The following is a 13,765-nucleotide window of genomic DNA, read 5'->3' on the forward strand; positions in this document are numbered from 1 at the left end:
TCGACCTAAGATCTAATGAGTCAGGGAGTATATTTGGGGGTCAGGTCATGCCCACTGGTTGTGCCATTTTTTCATGATGGAAGGAACTGGGAGCAAGACTCAATCTAATCTGTCCATAATCTTAAAGGAATGAAATAATGGCAAAGACAGAATCATCATTTCCCTGTTGCCAGGGAAGAGGGCTGACTTTCTACATTTTAATAAGAAGCTTTTTAGCCCAGGCATAGAGAAGAGAGAGAATGCCCTAAAACGTGTTAGGGGCTGACACTGCCCCCTGGGTTCTGGAATGAGGACAGATTTCAGGACCTGGCTATTTTGGTTCCAAGCCCCCTCCATTCCTGTGATAATTCTCAGAGCCTAGATCATTTCCACAACCATCTACAGGGCTGTAAGGTCAGAAATCACATTTCCTCCTATAAATTATTCCCCGTCCCCGCAAGGCCCTCTATAGCCCATGCCATTTCTCTCAGAGATTGGTGAACTTTTCACACATTATAGCCAGGTGTGAAGAGAACAACAGAAATGCTGCTAACGACACCTTGGGGCTTACAGATTTCTCCAGGAGAACTGGAGAAGAGGCAGAGAGGGACCCCAGTGAGCTCTGGTTTAGCATTTCATACCAAATGGCCTTGAATGCCACCTTTTGGTGCAAATGTCATTGACTATGACCTCTGATTTATTGCACTGCTCTACAATACAATAAATAACCTGCTTGTGGCCTCGGCTGGCTAAAGGGCACCTGCCAATTACACAGCTGAATAAGCGCCTGTTCAGTGATGAAAGACAAGGTCATTCCCCTAAGATTTCAGGTTTTCTCTCAGAAAAGAACAGAATTGGTAGGGTCCCTTATTTACAAAGATATATAGAAATAATTTTTGCTTTGTGAGTTTTTCTTTGTTTGGGGGGTGGAGGGGGACGACAGCAGGATGGGCCTGAAGGTGATATTTTGTTCTTGAAGTTCTTTTGTCTTTTGAGTTTATGAAATTATTCTCTGAGCTCTCATTCCTGCTGCTCCTACCAAGATGCCTTGAGGCTCTGTCGATATCAACTCTTAACTTAAATGTTTATTTTTATAAGTCTGATAAGCAGGTTTCATACTGTGGATTGATCCACTCGCCTTTCGCTTTAGAGGCTGGAAACTCCATCTCAGTCTTTCATAGGGAGACACCTCCTCTCCACAAGAAGTGTAGAGAGCTGAGGCAGTTAGCATTTAATTTTATCTCAGAGCCTAAAATAATGTGTAAACCGAAACCCTGATCCAGACGCTAGAAAACAAAATCAAACTTTCTTTACATTTTTCCCTCAGTGTGAGTTTTATCTTCTGACAATTAACTGTTCACTTAGAGTTCCACTTTGCCATTAGTTATAGTTTACCAAGTTATCTTTTTTTACATGGAACTACAAAAGCAATTTATAGACTGCAAAGTCTGGTATTTCCTAATTACATTTTCAATAAACTTCATATTATTCAATCAAGAGAACAATAAGTAAGGCCTCTCTGTACTGGCTTTCCATGGAGACCCAGACTGGTCTGACAATGTTCTTATGTTAAACTCACTAGTTTGTACTTTGACCTTAAAGAAAAACTTTAGAGAAATTTGAATTTTGCAAAGAATCAAAATTACGAGCTCTGAGCAACAGCGGTTCGATGCCCGGCCCGAGCTGAGCTGCCACTGAGCTGCCAACAGGTGGCAGGATGGCTCAGCTAAAAAAAAAAAAAAAAAAGAATCAAAATTAAAGCCAGTGCAGTTAACGAAAATCTAAACTGTTGAGATAGTTTCCTTACACATAAAGTCATACCTTTGAGAAGGCTTAAATTTTGCCTAAGGTAGTTCTGATAGAAAACGTTTACACCCACTTTCTCCACTCCCTGTTGACAATCTAAAGGGAATATTCTAAATAACAACCTTCAGTGACAGAGGTGCTGCATACCTGTAGTTGTGCATTCATAGTCAAAGCTGGTCACGTCATTTAGTTTCTTTTCTTGATATTCTGGTGGGCCGATACACAGCACATCAGAAACAGTGGAATTTGTCATCTTCAGCCACAGATACAGCCACTTAGCTTTGCAGTCACACTCGAATTTATTGCCCCTTAAATCTCTAAAAATCAAAACAAAACACAAATACAAACACAGAGAAACAGACATGCCTGAAATGTTTTGGCAGGAATATAAGAGTCCAGAATTATTAACATCTTGATATATTTAATACCTTTCCGAAATAGAAGTTTTAAAACAATGTGTATTTATACATCCTATTTTGTGTACTTGTCACTGACTTTATTTAATGATCTTCAGTGCCCGCGATTTTAACTGTATGGCCTACAGAGGGTTCTCAGAGCTAACATATCAACATTACACCAAACTCTCTTGAAACTGTCACCACGCCATGTTAGAAATGGGGGAGGGATGGCAGACGAACACCATCCAACACAGCTTCTCACAAAAAAAACCCCCAGGATATTATATGACGACAGTTTTCACAAACTCAGTTGAAACTTTAAGATCTTGTTCAACTATGTCCAGTAAGAAGTGACGAACACTAGAAGATAAAGCAGATGGATATGCCATATCAGGGAAAGAGATAGCCAAATGCTACTAAGTATATTTACAAATGGCAAAACCCAACACAATACAAACAATATGCTATTTCCCAGTAGGCACTACTTTGTCATAGCTATAACATAAAAGAAATTCAATAAAGGGGGAGAAAGAATTTAAAGATGTGATTAGTTGGGGCACAATGACAAACAAACATAAATTTGATTTTCATTACTTACAGTTCAATCAGAGAGTCTAAATCACTGAAGACATCCCTTGGGAGAGCTTTTATGTGGTTATTGGCCAAAGAACTAGAACAAGAAAGTAATATTTTAATGTGGTTATTATCTTCATGCCCTGTTACTCTGAAGTCCCTTAAATAAAGCTAATAATTTAAAACAGAGCTCTAAACCACGTCAGCACAACGTGGTTCAATACTGAGATAAAGAAATGAAGTTACTTATACAAAGATAACATTATAAATGCTTGGGTACATTGAAAGTTTTTTGTTTTGTTTTTAAAACAGGCATTTATGAAGTTCTTGATACACATTTGTTGAACCTCAGATGGTATCTCATGTTTCTCAGAATAAAAGCCAAAGTCCTTTTCATGGCATGCAAGACCCTCCATTGTCTAGTTGACCTGATTCCCGCCTATCTGTGGAACCACATCTCAACCCCCAAGATCCAGCCACACTGGCCTCTTTGTTATTCCTCAAACAAGCACTGTCCCACCTCGGGGCTTCTGAATTTGCTGTTCATCTGCCTGGAACGCCCTTCCCCAGATACTCCCACAACGCACTCTATCACCTCCTTTACATCTGTCCTCAACTATCACTACCTCCCCTGATTTCTACACATCTCCCTTTCCTACTCTGTTCTTCATTGCATGGCCATGACATGGCATACTATATATTTTAGTTATCTATTTGATTATTGACTGTGTATTTTCCCTATATGTAAGCAACGTGAGGACAGAGATCTTTGTCTGTTTGTCCACATCTGTATCCTCAGCTCCTAGAACAGTGCCAGGCACATAGTAGGTACTCAGTAAGTCTTTGTTGAATGAATGAATTATGCACTAAAATAAGAAGGATTGAAAAAAAAAAAAGATGTACAGTCTTGTCCCAAGAAGTTCCCTAATGGTCCATCAAAGTGAATTCTATTACTTGTGATCTTAAAAAAGAACTCAGTAAACAGTCTTATACATAAAGACCCCCAGCTCTAACCCAACGATAATATAAAATATTAATGAACCACAGTGTTCAGGGAATGAATTATTGTGATCAATTTTGCTTTCTCATTAACAAAGGTTGACCAGAAACCATTTTGCATTTTTGCTGTTAGTGTTGAGGTGCTTTCTAAAATGTCCGAGTCCATTCCGCATTTCCCAGAAGTAGACTTAAATGAACGCCATCAACTCTTTCTCTGATGATTCAGGATTTTGCAGTGCCCTGTCATCATCCTGCTAAAGATGAATGTCCATGGTGCTGGCTGCTGACGTTGAAAGATGTTGGGTGTTGAAAGGATGTATATCAAGTCTGTGATTTCCCCCAGGCATCCTGCTCTAATGTGAGTCAGCCAAGAAACTGATGCCTACTCCTCCCTTACCCATGCGTACCAATAGCAAAACATATAAATGATACACATGCAGGCAATTCAGCATCAACCTCTTTGAAAATAAATATGAAATTAGTCTTTTGTAGCATCATAATGACCCATCCCAGAAATGGCATTAAAGAAATGAGTGTCCTGCCTTAGACTCAGCTAGAGTAGAAAGCTTTGGGTCCATTTTTAGCCAAACATTCTTGCTTCAAGATGCCAACAGAATATGGGAAGACCCTTTCCCATCTATAATAGGTAATCACAAATGGATTAAAATACCATTTCGTGTACTTTTTTTACCTTTCTTTCCTAAATGATTTATCTATACATTTTTAAAGATGGTGGAAAATAGGCTGAATATGTAAATCAGACTGAACATACTCTAGAATAGCTTTCTGAAATGAAAAGACATGTTTGTTTTGATTTTTTTTTCTGGTTGATGATTACGTTTCCTGGAAAGCACAAAATTTTTTTTAGCTAATTAAAGGTTAATTATTTACCTAAAATTTTTTAGCTAGTTGAAATGTATCATATTCAAGTGATCAGAATATATGGAATGGTCGAGGCCCAGCAAGCAGACTGTTTAGCAACTGCTCCAAGTGTTCAATTTAGATTTCAGAAGGCTGAATTATTTAGATGGACCATCCACCCCCACTCACACTCGGTGCATAACATCTTACTTTCCACTTCATTTTATCTATAAATTCATGGCACTTACTTCATTTTAAAAACTACTTAACAGCAACTTGTCCCTTGGGTTTTACAGGACCGCTGGAAAACAAATGTCCTAGATTTTACTTACAGATTGGCACGGTTCCTTCAATGCTTTGAAACCTGATCTATGTTTCTTTACATATGAATATGAGCCTGTAGGTCTTGGAAAAGTTCACAAAAGATAAAAATCAGATACTTAAATAAGCAAATACAGATAGTGACTTCCTTAAGCACAGGGGTGAAAGTTAGAGAGCTAATGTGCTCTCTTTGCTTAGAAGTTTACAAAAAGGGGAGGAAAATGGGAGAATTATAATGCTAACTAAGCAAGTCAGACAGAGAAAGACAAATACCATATGATTTCACTTATATATGGGTCAGTTCATTCTTAAACAATGTATCCAGTGCTTTAATTACTACATACATCTCCAACCTAGAGGATTCCACTTTAAAAGTCACCTGACATGCCCAGAAGTAGAGTCCATACGGAAGATCCAGCTCAGTAAGGAACCCATTGGTCAACCAGCAAATGAGAAAGAATATCCCGCTGGCTTAGCCCTGCACTAGATGCTGGGGGAAGAGCAGAAATGATGGAAGATTCTCATGGGCCCTCCACGTGGGGAGCTTTCAGTGCTACTGGGGAGATAAAACTAATATCCATGAAACAGCACCAACCAGTATGGCCTGAGCCTGCAGTAAAGTGCTGGGTGTTTGGAGCCAACAGTGGGGAGGGGCTGCAGGAGGGAGGAAGGCCAGATCATGAATGGCTCCACTGGGGGAGATGGGACTTAATCTAGAATTCGAAGAAAAAGCAGATTCCAGGAGATTGCAGGCAGAAAAATAGCATCCAGGGCAAAAGAAAGGATGAGAGGAGAAGCCCAGGAACGGGATGAGTTGGGTATGCATGGGGGCCACTGACGGCCTGGTATTCTGAGGACATTTAGGGAAATGAGGCTGGAGAGCTGGGGAGAAGGGGCCCTGTAGGTTTAACCGTAGGATGGGAATATGTGCACATGCTGAGATGGGTATATTACTGCACCAGATGTATTCTGGACACAAGCAGAGGACTCCTTTGTTCCCTCTGCACTGCAGACAGAAAAGGGGGTGCCTCTTACACATATGCACATGTGATGTACACATATGGTTGCATGTGCAGATGCACAAGCACACACACACAAACGCAGCTATGTACACACATGTAGAGAAGTCCATGCACCTATGGGCATACGTGTGCAAACAATGCAAATAAATATACATGCACAATACTTGCATGGTCACACCCATTTTCAGACCAGGGACCCATAGCCAATTGGTCAAATGAAAGTTAACATCTGGGCTAACTCAACCAGTCACATGGGCTTTGCTTTAGGTTCACAATCTGCCCAGAGCCTTTGCTTAAAAACAAAGTCCCTCATTCCTCACTGCTGGGAACCGGATTTATCTGGCCACAGCTGTTCCTCTCCAGATGCCCACAGCTGTCTTCTTAGCAGACCCTGTCTGGCCACCCAAACTGCCAGGGCTACTCAACAATCCATGGAGAAAATTGAGATTTCTCGATGAGTGGAGGGAGGGAACGATGTTGTTGATGATGATGATGACGATGACGCTAATAGTGACCATTACACCAACTATCATTTACCATGGGTGATGGGCTGGATGCTTTGCAAGCAAGCTTTAATCTATGGGGTCCGTATAATCATCTCAATTTTCAGGATGAGAAAACTGAGGCTCAAAAAGGTAAGCAATAGTAATAAATGATGGCCTTGAGATTTGAATCCAAGTCTATGTGATTTCAAGCCCATTGTCTTAGCCCCGACAAGAATGTGGGAATTCAGCATCTAGGTTGAATTTGAAAAGAAGAATCAAAGCTTTTATAGGAAGAAAAAAAAAACACCTAGAGCAACAATGTGAACAAGTCTGACACGCTCCAGGACTGACTGCGCTGACCCACATGTTTGGACCTCCCACTTCTGCTCCCTCATCTCCTGACTCTATGAGCTTGAACTCAGGCAGAGCTTCTGCTTGGTGGGGCTCCTGAATCCGGTGCTCACTGAGCCTGGCGGCAGACACCTTTGCCTATATCAGGGTTTGATGTAAATGATTATCTCTTTAGAAGATGGATCACTCAAGGTTACACAGTCAGGGTATTACCGCCCCTGCCCAACAGCCCTAGTCAAAGCCCTCCAGTTTCCCTGGTTCTCTTTTTACCACACCCAAGCTGATGATGGAGATGAGACATGTTATCTTACGCAAACACAAAACATCTATCATGCAAATGGGACTTGGTTCTTGGCTATTTTATTCAGTTTTCTAAATTTGCTAAGTGTGTGCACTTGCTTCATTCTGATATGGCAATTCAAATCAATTTGTTTCACTTTTTTTCTCCAGAAAGCGATTAAAGAACCCAGCGAGTTTAGCTTAAGCCGAAGATTAATCCAACATAAAGGCAAAAGCTATTTGCATTCAAATTAGAGACACCACAAAAATATCTCTGTTCCATTTTGTCCTAATTCTGACCCTGCATTCAACATTCTTCAATGGGTCATATAAGCCTCATTTCCCAAATCTGTAAAATGGGGATGCACAGATTATCATGAAAGATGAAGAGGAGAAGGCTCACTAAGCACCCAGCTCTGTGCCTGGCACACAGTAAGTATACGGTACCTGTCAGCTTTCCGTCCCACCGCCTACATCGCTCGACATAAGCCTCTCACATCTCAAAGTGCTTCCTACTTGACATGCAGTCGTGTGATAGTGACCCATGATGATGGAAAAGATAATAAAGCCAAGTGTGTGAGAAATCACCATGGGCTGGTGCCTGATTGACAATAGAGAGACCCATAGGGCAACCTGGAAATTAGTTTGCTTCAGAGGATGTTACAAGACGGACAAAACAGTCAAGAAAGAGAGAGACGCCAGGAAGTGAATCTTACCCTACATAGTCAAGGATTGACAACACTTTTCATAGAACTTACAGGTGAGTGAGATCACGGAGGCCACGAAAGGCATTTCTTGAAATGGTTTCTATTTTGTTCCCTTCAATGAACCTAAAGAGAACAGCAGTATAATTACTAAGTTTTCTCCGTTTCACATCTTTAAAAAGTGATATCGGTGTGCTTTCAGAATAAAATCGAAAAGCATTCATGAATTTTAAAAATTCATCTCTGAAGGCTAGGTCAGCGACACCAGATTCCAAGTGTGAGCAGGGTTTGTGTGCAAGAATGCATGGACCCAGGATATGTTCGGCATTCTTTCCAGAAGCAGCATGGAAGTCTTCAAATTCAGAGCTGGCAACATGGGTAAAAACATCTTGGGTAACAAAAAAAGAAGACAGCACTATACAAAGGCAAGAAATGTTCATATCTCTGCAAGCCTGGAATGCTCCCAGATGGTCAATCCTTCTTACATTTCATGGTGCCTGGCTACTAATACTTTTGTAAATATCATCGTCCCTCCAGGGGAGCCCATTGTTTTCTATTTCCATATGAAAGTTTTTGCTGAGGGAGAATTCCATTACACGTGGCTTCTGGCAAATTTTGAGTTCATCGTGTCCTACACCATCTAATCTTTGAACAAACGGGTGACGAGGCAGGGAACCTATCAAGATCTCAAAGCCACTAGCAAATAGGAAGTACAATGAAATTGAGTGTGGGCCAGACATCTTTTTTGCACTAAAATGCCCTGCGGCTTGAGGATAGGGCCCTGCAGTAACAACTCTGGCCATGCTTTAAAGTCTCTGTGGGAAATACATGCACCGTGACTATGCCTTAGGGCCACAGAGACCTACAGTTTAGTTCGCATCATCACATTTTGTGAAATGTAAGAGGGTCTTTGATGAGATGGTGCAAAAGTGAGGCTTTGCAACACGATGCCATTTGTTAATGAAATAGTTCTTGATTTTTGCACTGAGAACTTTCTGATACCCGTTTTTTAAAAATCAGGGGTCTATTCAGTAATAGACTTCAGTATAAACTCAGCTCACCTCCTCCTCCATCAATTTGACAGTAAGATGAACTGCTCCTAAGAGCAAACTGGTAGCTTTACATTCGCTACCTCCATCGCTCGCTTAAGTGCCTTGATAGGACCTAGTTGGACTCAGCACGTCAGCCCTACCACTCTTTCCATGTTAATTAAGGATACTGTCAGAGTGTCATGATAGCATGCATACTATGTACTCTGGACAAAGAACTCCTCCACTGAGATCTTTCCTGAGGATATAAAACCAGCAGAGAGTTTTCTTAGACCCAGGATGTGTTTAGAATTCAAACATCTACCTGTTAACCTCAGATAAGAAAGCAGAGACAAGGCTTTAAAAATCCCTCTGAATACTCAGTAAGGAAATCCCAGCTGATAGCAGGATTAATATTATTATAAAGTTACAAAAGACAAGGATGAAAAGGCTTGAGAGGGAAAAAGACATGAAAGGGGGAAAAGGCAGAAATCAGAGGAAGGGCAAAGCTCATTGCTGGGGAGGAAACACTGTACATCTGAAAAGGGAAAAATAACCTTTTTTCAAAAAAAGAAAAAATAAAGTTAGACCCTTGTCAGCAGCTCACAGGAGATACTGCCAATGGGATATAGGCCAGCTGAATTAAAAAGTATGAAGTTGTATCCCCATATAGGGAGACTTCATTTAAAAATAAGTAACCCTCAGAATCCTTCAGCTTTATTTCTGGCTGATCAGCAAATCCATGCCTGGTTATAAGAGGTAAAAATATCCAACGCAATTTCCAATTGTGCTTACTACATGACAAATTAAATGTCAGCAGAGAATGAATGAATATCTTTCCTTCTTTGTTTCCTTGCCCCCTCTGTGTCCCAACCTCCTCCCATCTCAGCATGTTTATACACAAGTAAACTATAAAAGGTCAGGCTGGAAAGAGAATGGGGTTTTCTCTGTTTTCTCCACCCCTGAGTTCTCCAAGAGACGCTGTTCAGCTTGGGAAGCAATATTGCAATTCTATTGACATACCACATGCTCAGCAAATAGACAAGGCACAACACTTACAGGTATTCGAGATGAAACAGTCCAGCAAAAGCATCATCCCGGATGACTGTAAATGAGTTAGAATTCAGCAATCTGAAAATAAAGGACAGATTTCAATGCAGAGATGTAAAACTGGAGTCCCATAGCGAAGCCATTTCTGTTTATTTTCTTGTGTTCAGATCCATGGGCAAACATGGGCTCTTCTCAGCCTGAGACTGACCCATAAGATGCACAACCTGACTCACTGATGCTGATGGACAATGGCAAGTGGACCCCCTTTGGCCAGATTTTCTGGTCATCTCCCTTTACTCCACTCTTTCTCCTTTGTGGGTCTCAGTAAACATGACCTGAGAGCTGTTATTTCAATACGTTATGATGCTCAGAACAACTAAACAGCCAGTGAGTACTTTATGATGCATGGGCAATCATGGACTTGGAGATCTAAAAGGATCTAATCCAACTTCATTGTTAGATCTGAGCCCAGAGAAGTTAAGTGACTTGACCAAAGTCACACAGCTGAGGCAAACACGCAAACACACACACACACACACACACACACACACACACACACACTTTTCTCCTACATTATACATTCCCATGAGAAATAATAAAAAAAAGTTTAAGAAACCTTCCAAAGATTCTTTATTACCACATAGTTTTCAATGAGTCACCACTTAAATCTATTTGGTAAAAGTTTATACAGCCTATATAGTCACCGATTCACCGATTCAGTCTCTTTGGTAAAATACCGAAAATTGTATTTTTATCATATGGAAAGTATATTTAATAGAACTTAGAATTGCTAAGAATTTCAGATTTAAAAATTGTAAGTATAATGTTGTAAGCAAGCACATAACATGTCCAGAACAAAAATATCAACATTAAGCTTATTCCTCTGTAGTATGTTGTTTGTTTTAATTTTGATCTCATCTCAAATTTAAAAAACCAAGACAGATACACAGCATGAGCTATGTACTCATGGCTTTGCATGTCACTGATTTGCTTTTGAAAGCTGTCTTTTTTGGACATTTCTTTTCGTTAGCAAACGTTAACTAACCTGGACAACAGGACACGACACAGACACTTGCTAAGAACGGCTGGGTGGCAGGGCAGTTATGAGTGTGGGTTAGAAACCTGTATGTGATTTGGGGCAAGTTACTTAACTTCCCTGAGTGTCAATTTCCTCATCTGTCAAATGGGGAAATAGAAATACCCTCTTTGTAGGGATAACAGGATGAGTAAATAAAATTTGGCATATAAATGGATAGTATGCTTCCTAACAGTGTATGTACTCAGTCAATTAGAAATACTCCTATTTCCAGAGTAACATTAAGAGTTTAAATTGTAGGTTTTCTCTTAAAGTGGGGGAAACAGTTCATTTAGGTGAAGTTCTGGTTAAAATTCAATGTAATCATGTCCCCAGTTGCCAAATAAGGGCAGCTGAGGAAAACATGTGCCAAATACAGGTGAGGACACTGGGCAAAGAGCCTTGGGACTCAGCTTGGTGGGGGACATGGCCAGGTTAACGCTCAGAGCCGGCCATGGTTTATCATGGAGCTTGGATATTTTAGGAAGAACTGACCCCAAAGAGGCAAGGGTCACTCCTCCTAGGACTGCACCTCCAGGACCCCCATTTGCAGAGAGAACGTCCCATACTCACAGCAGCTGCAAGGAAGGCAGATGGGAAAACATTCGGTCCTTGATTTCTGAGAACGTTCCATTTACCAGGCTCCTACAGGCAAAAGAACAACAAAAGGAGGCCTAGGTTTCTTTGAGAAATGCTGGCTGGGCAGGATGGGCAATTGGCCTTATCCTCCACCTGTACTTCAAACTCTTCCACTCAGAAAGGAGGCTCAAAACAGCTGGCCGGGGGCTTCTCAGGGGCTGGAGTGAGAAGAGTCAAGCCATGTTCCAATGAACTGGATCAATATGAAAGCTAGCCTGAGTAACAGAAACCTTTACCATCAGTCTAGCTCCTTCCACAGACGTTATCTCAGCCAGTTCGAATCAATCCCCCCTGCTTCCTTTTCTTAACTACAGGAGGCCCTGGCTGCAAATGGACAGTTACTTCACCTCTGCCCATGATTCTGTTTGTGTAGACAGAGTTAATGTTGGCCACTAAAGCTCCAGGGTAGGATTAAGCATTCCCCTTGGGAGCCCATCTCTGAAAGACACTCAGAGCACTTCTGATTAAATGCACCGTGAACGCCTTGGGGAAAAGCTCAGAGACACCTGAACTTGAATGTGCAGTGGAAAGCAATGCCATCTGCCAGATTGAATGGTCAATGTGGGGGCAAGAGGTTTGGTTCTATTTCTGCCACCAGGTCCCTCCCATCCTCTCTGGCTGCAGCAGGACCTCAACACATGGTTTCAGAATTACTTCAGTTAGCATGCAGATCAATTAAGCAGCTGCTGGTCTAAAGGGTTTAACAAGGAGAATTTTAATTTCTGGAATCCTCCATGTCACCCGACTTAGCAATATTAAGAACTAAAAATGCCCTCTTTGCTGTCAACTGGACTCCTAACTTTCTAGCAATGCAAACAGGAAGCCCTTCACTACTGGGCCCAGGCCCCTGGGCCTTCCCTGGGGTGGGAGGCAGGAGAATGTACAATAATACTGGAGGAAGTGAGTGCTCTGAGCATAGCAGCTTCACCTGGGAATTCCCTGCCTCTGCGATTGAGTAGGCATCACCCAGCACCTTGGCCTGGAACGAGGGAGTCATTTCAGCAGGAAACATTTCCCAGCAATAAAGATATAGCCCAGTAGCCCCTTCCACAGCCATTATGAGAGCTGGTCATGTGGCCTGAGTGGCTGTGTGCAGGCAGGTTGAAAGCCTCTCTTGGCAGGTGGATAAATGATGTGGAGCCTTTCCCATCAGCTCCTCCAGTGCTGAAAAAGCAGCCAATATATGTAGGTGGGGAGTCTGGGGCAAGAAGCCCTTGTGAACTCAGAGCAAGAAGTCAGGCTGACTTCCAGCACCAGACCACTGGGCTGGGTGCTCCACATGCCTCAATGCTCTGCCAAGCCCTTAGTGCTCCCCACTTCCACACCACATGGGGAACCCCCCCACACACACTTCCAGAGATTGTATGTCTTTACCCAGGTTCTTCTCGACCTGCTCTGTGAAGAGGTCAGGAGGAGCCCCGGACCTGAGGCGGGACAGCGAGGCCTCCCCACTTCCCAGGTGCTCCCGCTCCACTCGCGCTCACTGCATATACATGCCCCTACACAACCACCACCACCACCACCACCACCCCCAAACATACACATATCCTCTCAAACTTTAATGCACCCCAGAATCGCCTGGGGACGCCAAATGCAGGCTCCAAGGCTCCACTCCAGGGCCCCTGCAGCATTCAGCGCGGGCCCCAGAATCTGCATTGGCACAAACTCCCCCAGGTGGGTCTGATGCTGGTGGCCCGCGGGCCACACTTGAAGAAACACTGCCACAGGGACTTGTCCGGGTTCCCAGACTCTGCGTCTCGGGTTCCCTCCATCCTCCTCGGCACCCGAGACTCCACCCCCGTCCCACAGCGCGCCCCCACCCAAACGTAAAGAAACAGGCTGGGGAGTGGGGTCAGGTCGCGCTGTCCCAGCGCCAGAGGCAACTCCCTGACGGCGGCAGGCTTAGGGTGGGGCGGGGCGCGGGTTGGAGGGGTCCCACTCACTCACAGGGAGCTGATGTCGCCCGGCACGACCCTGGGCACCCAGGAAGAGCCCACGCAGATGATGGACTCCTTGGTACAGCTGCAAGTGGCGGGGCAGCGCGCCAGCCGCCTCACCTGAGCGCTCGGCGGGACCAGGCACGCGGCGCCCAGCAGCAGCAGCAGCAGCCCGCAAGCCCCACCGTCGCTGCCCCTCCGCAGCGCCATGCCGGGTCCCCGGCCCCGGCCCCGACCCCCGCCGCTGAGCCGCGCGCT

The 13,765-nt window shown here is 43.2% G+C and overlaps 1 protein-coding gene across 1 annotated transcript in view; it reads right to left on the bottom strand.

Annotated features, from left to right (window-relative positions):
• Positions 1–13,757, bottom strand: part of LGI2 (leucine rich repeat LGI family member 2) — a 30,908-nt gene extending 17,151 nt beyond the window's left edge. The window contains exons 1-6 of the mRNA XM_019642384.1: positions 13,518–13,757; positions 11,505–11,576; positions 9,866–9,937; positions 7,833–7,904; positions 2,782–2,853; positions 1,933–2,102 (exon numbers count right to left, since the gene is read on the bottom strand). Coding sequence (XP_019497929.1) covers positions 1,933–2,102; positions 2,782–2,853; positions 7,833–7,904; positions 9,866–9,937; positions 11,505–11,576; positions 13,518–13,717 — 658 coding nt within the window. The 5' untranslated portion in view covers positions 13,718–13,757. The remainder of the gene's footprint in view (positions 1–1,932; positions 2,103–2,781; positions 2,854–7,832; positions 7,905–9,865; positions 9,938–11,504; positions 11,577–13,517) is intronic.
• Positions 13,758–13,765: the final 8 nt, after the last annotated feature.

This window comes from Hipposideros armiger, unplaced genomic scaffold, assembly GCF_001890085.2.
Source record: "Hipposideros armiger isolate ML-2016 unplaced genomic scaffold, ASM189008v1 scaffold_68, whole genome shotgun sequence".
Taxonomy (NCBI): domain Eukaryota; kingdom Metazoa; phylum Chordata; class Mammalia; order Chiroptera; family Hipposideridae; genus Hipposideros; species Hipposideros armiger.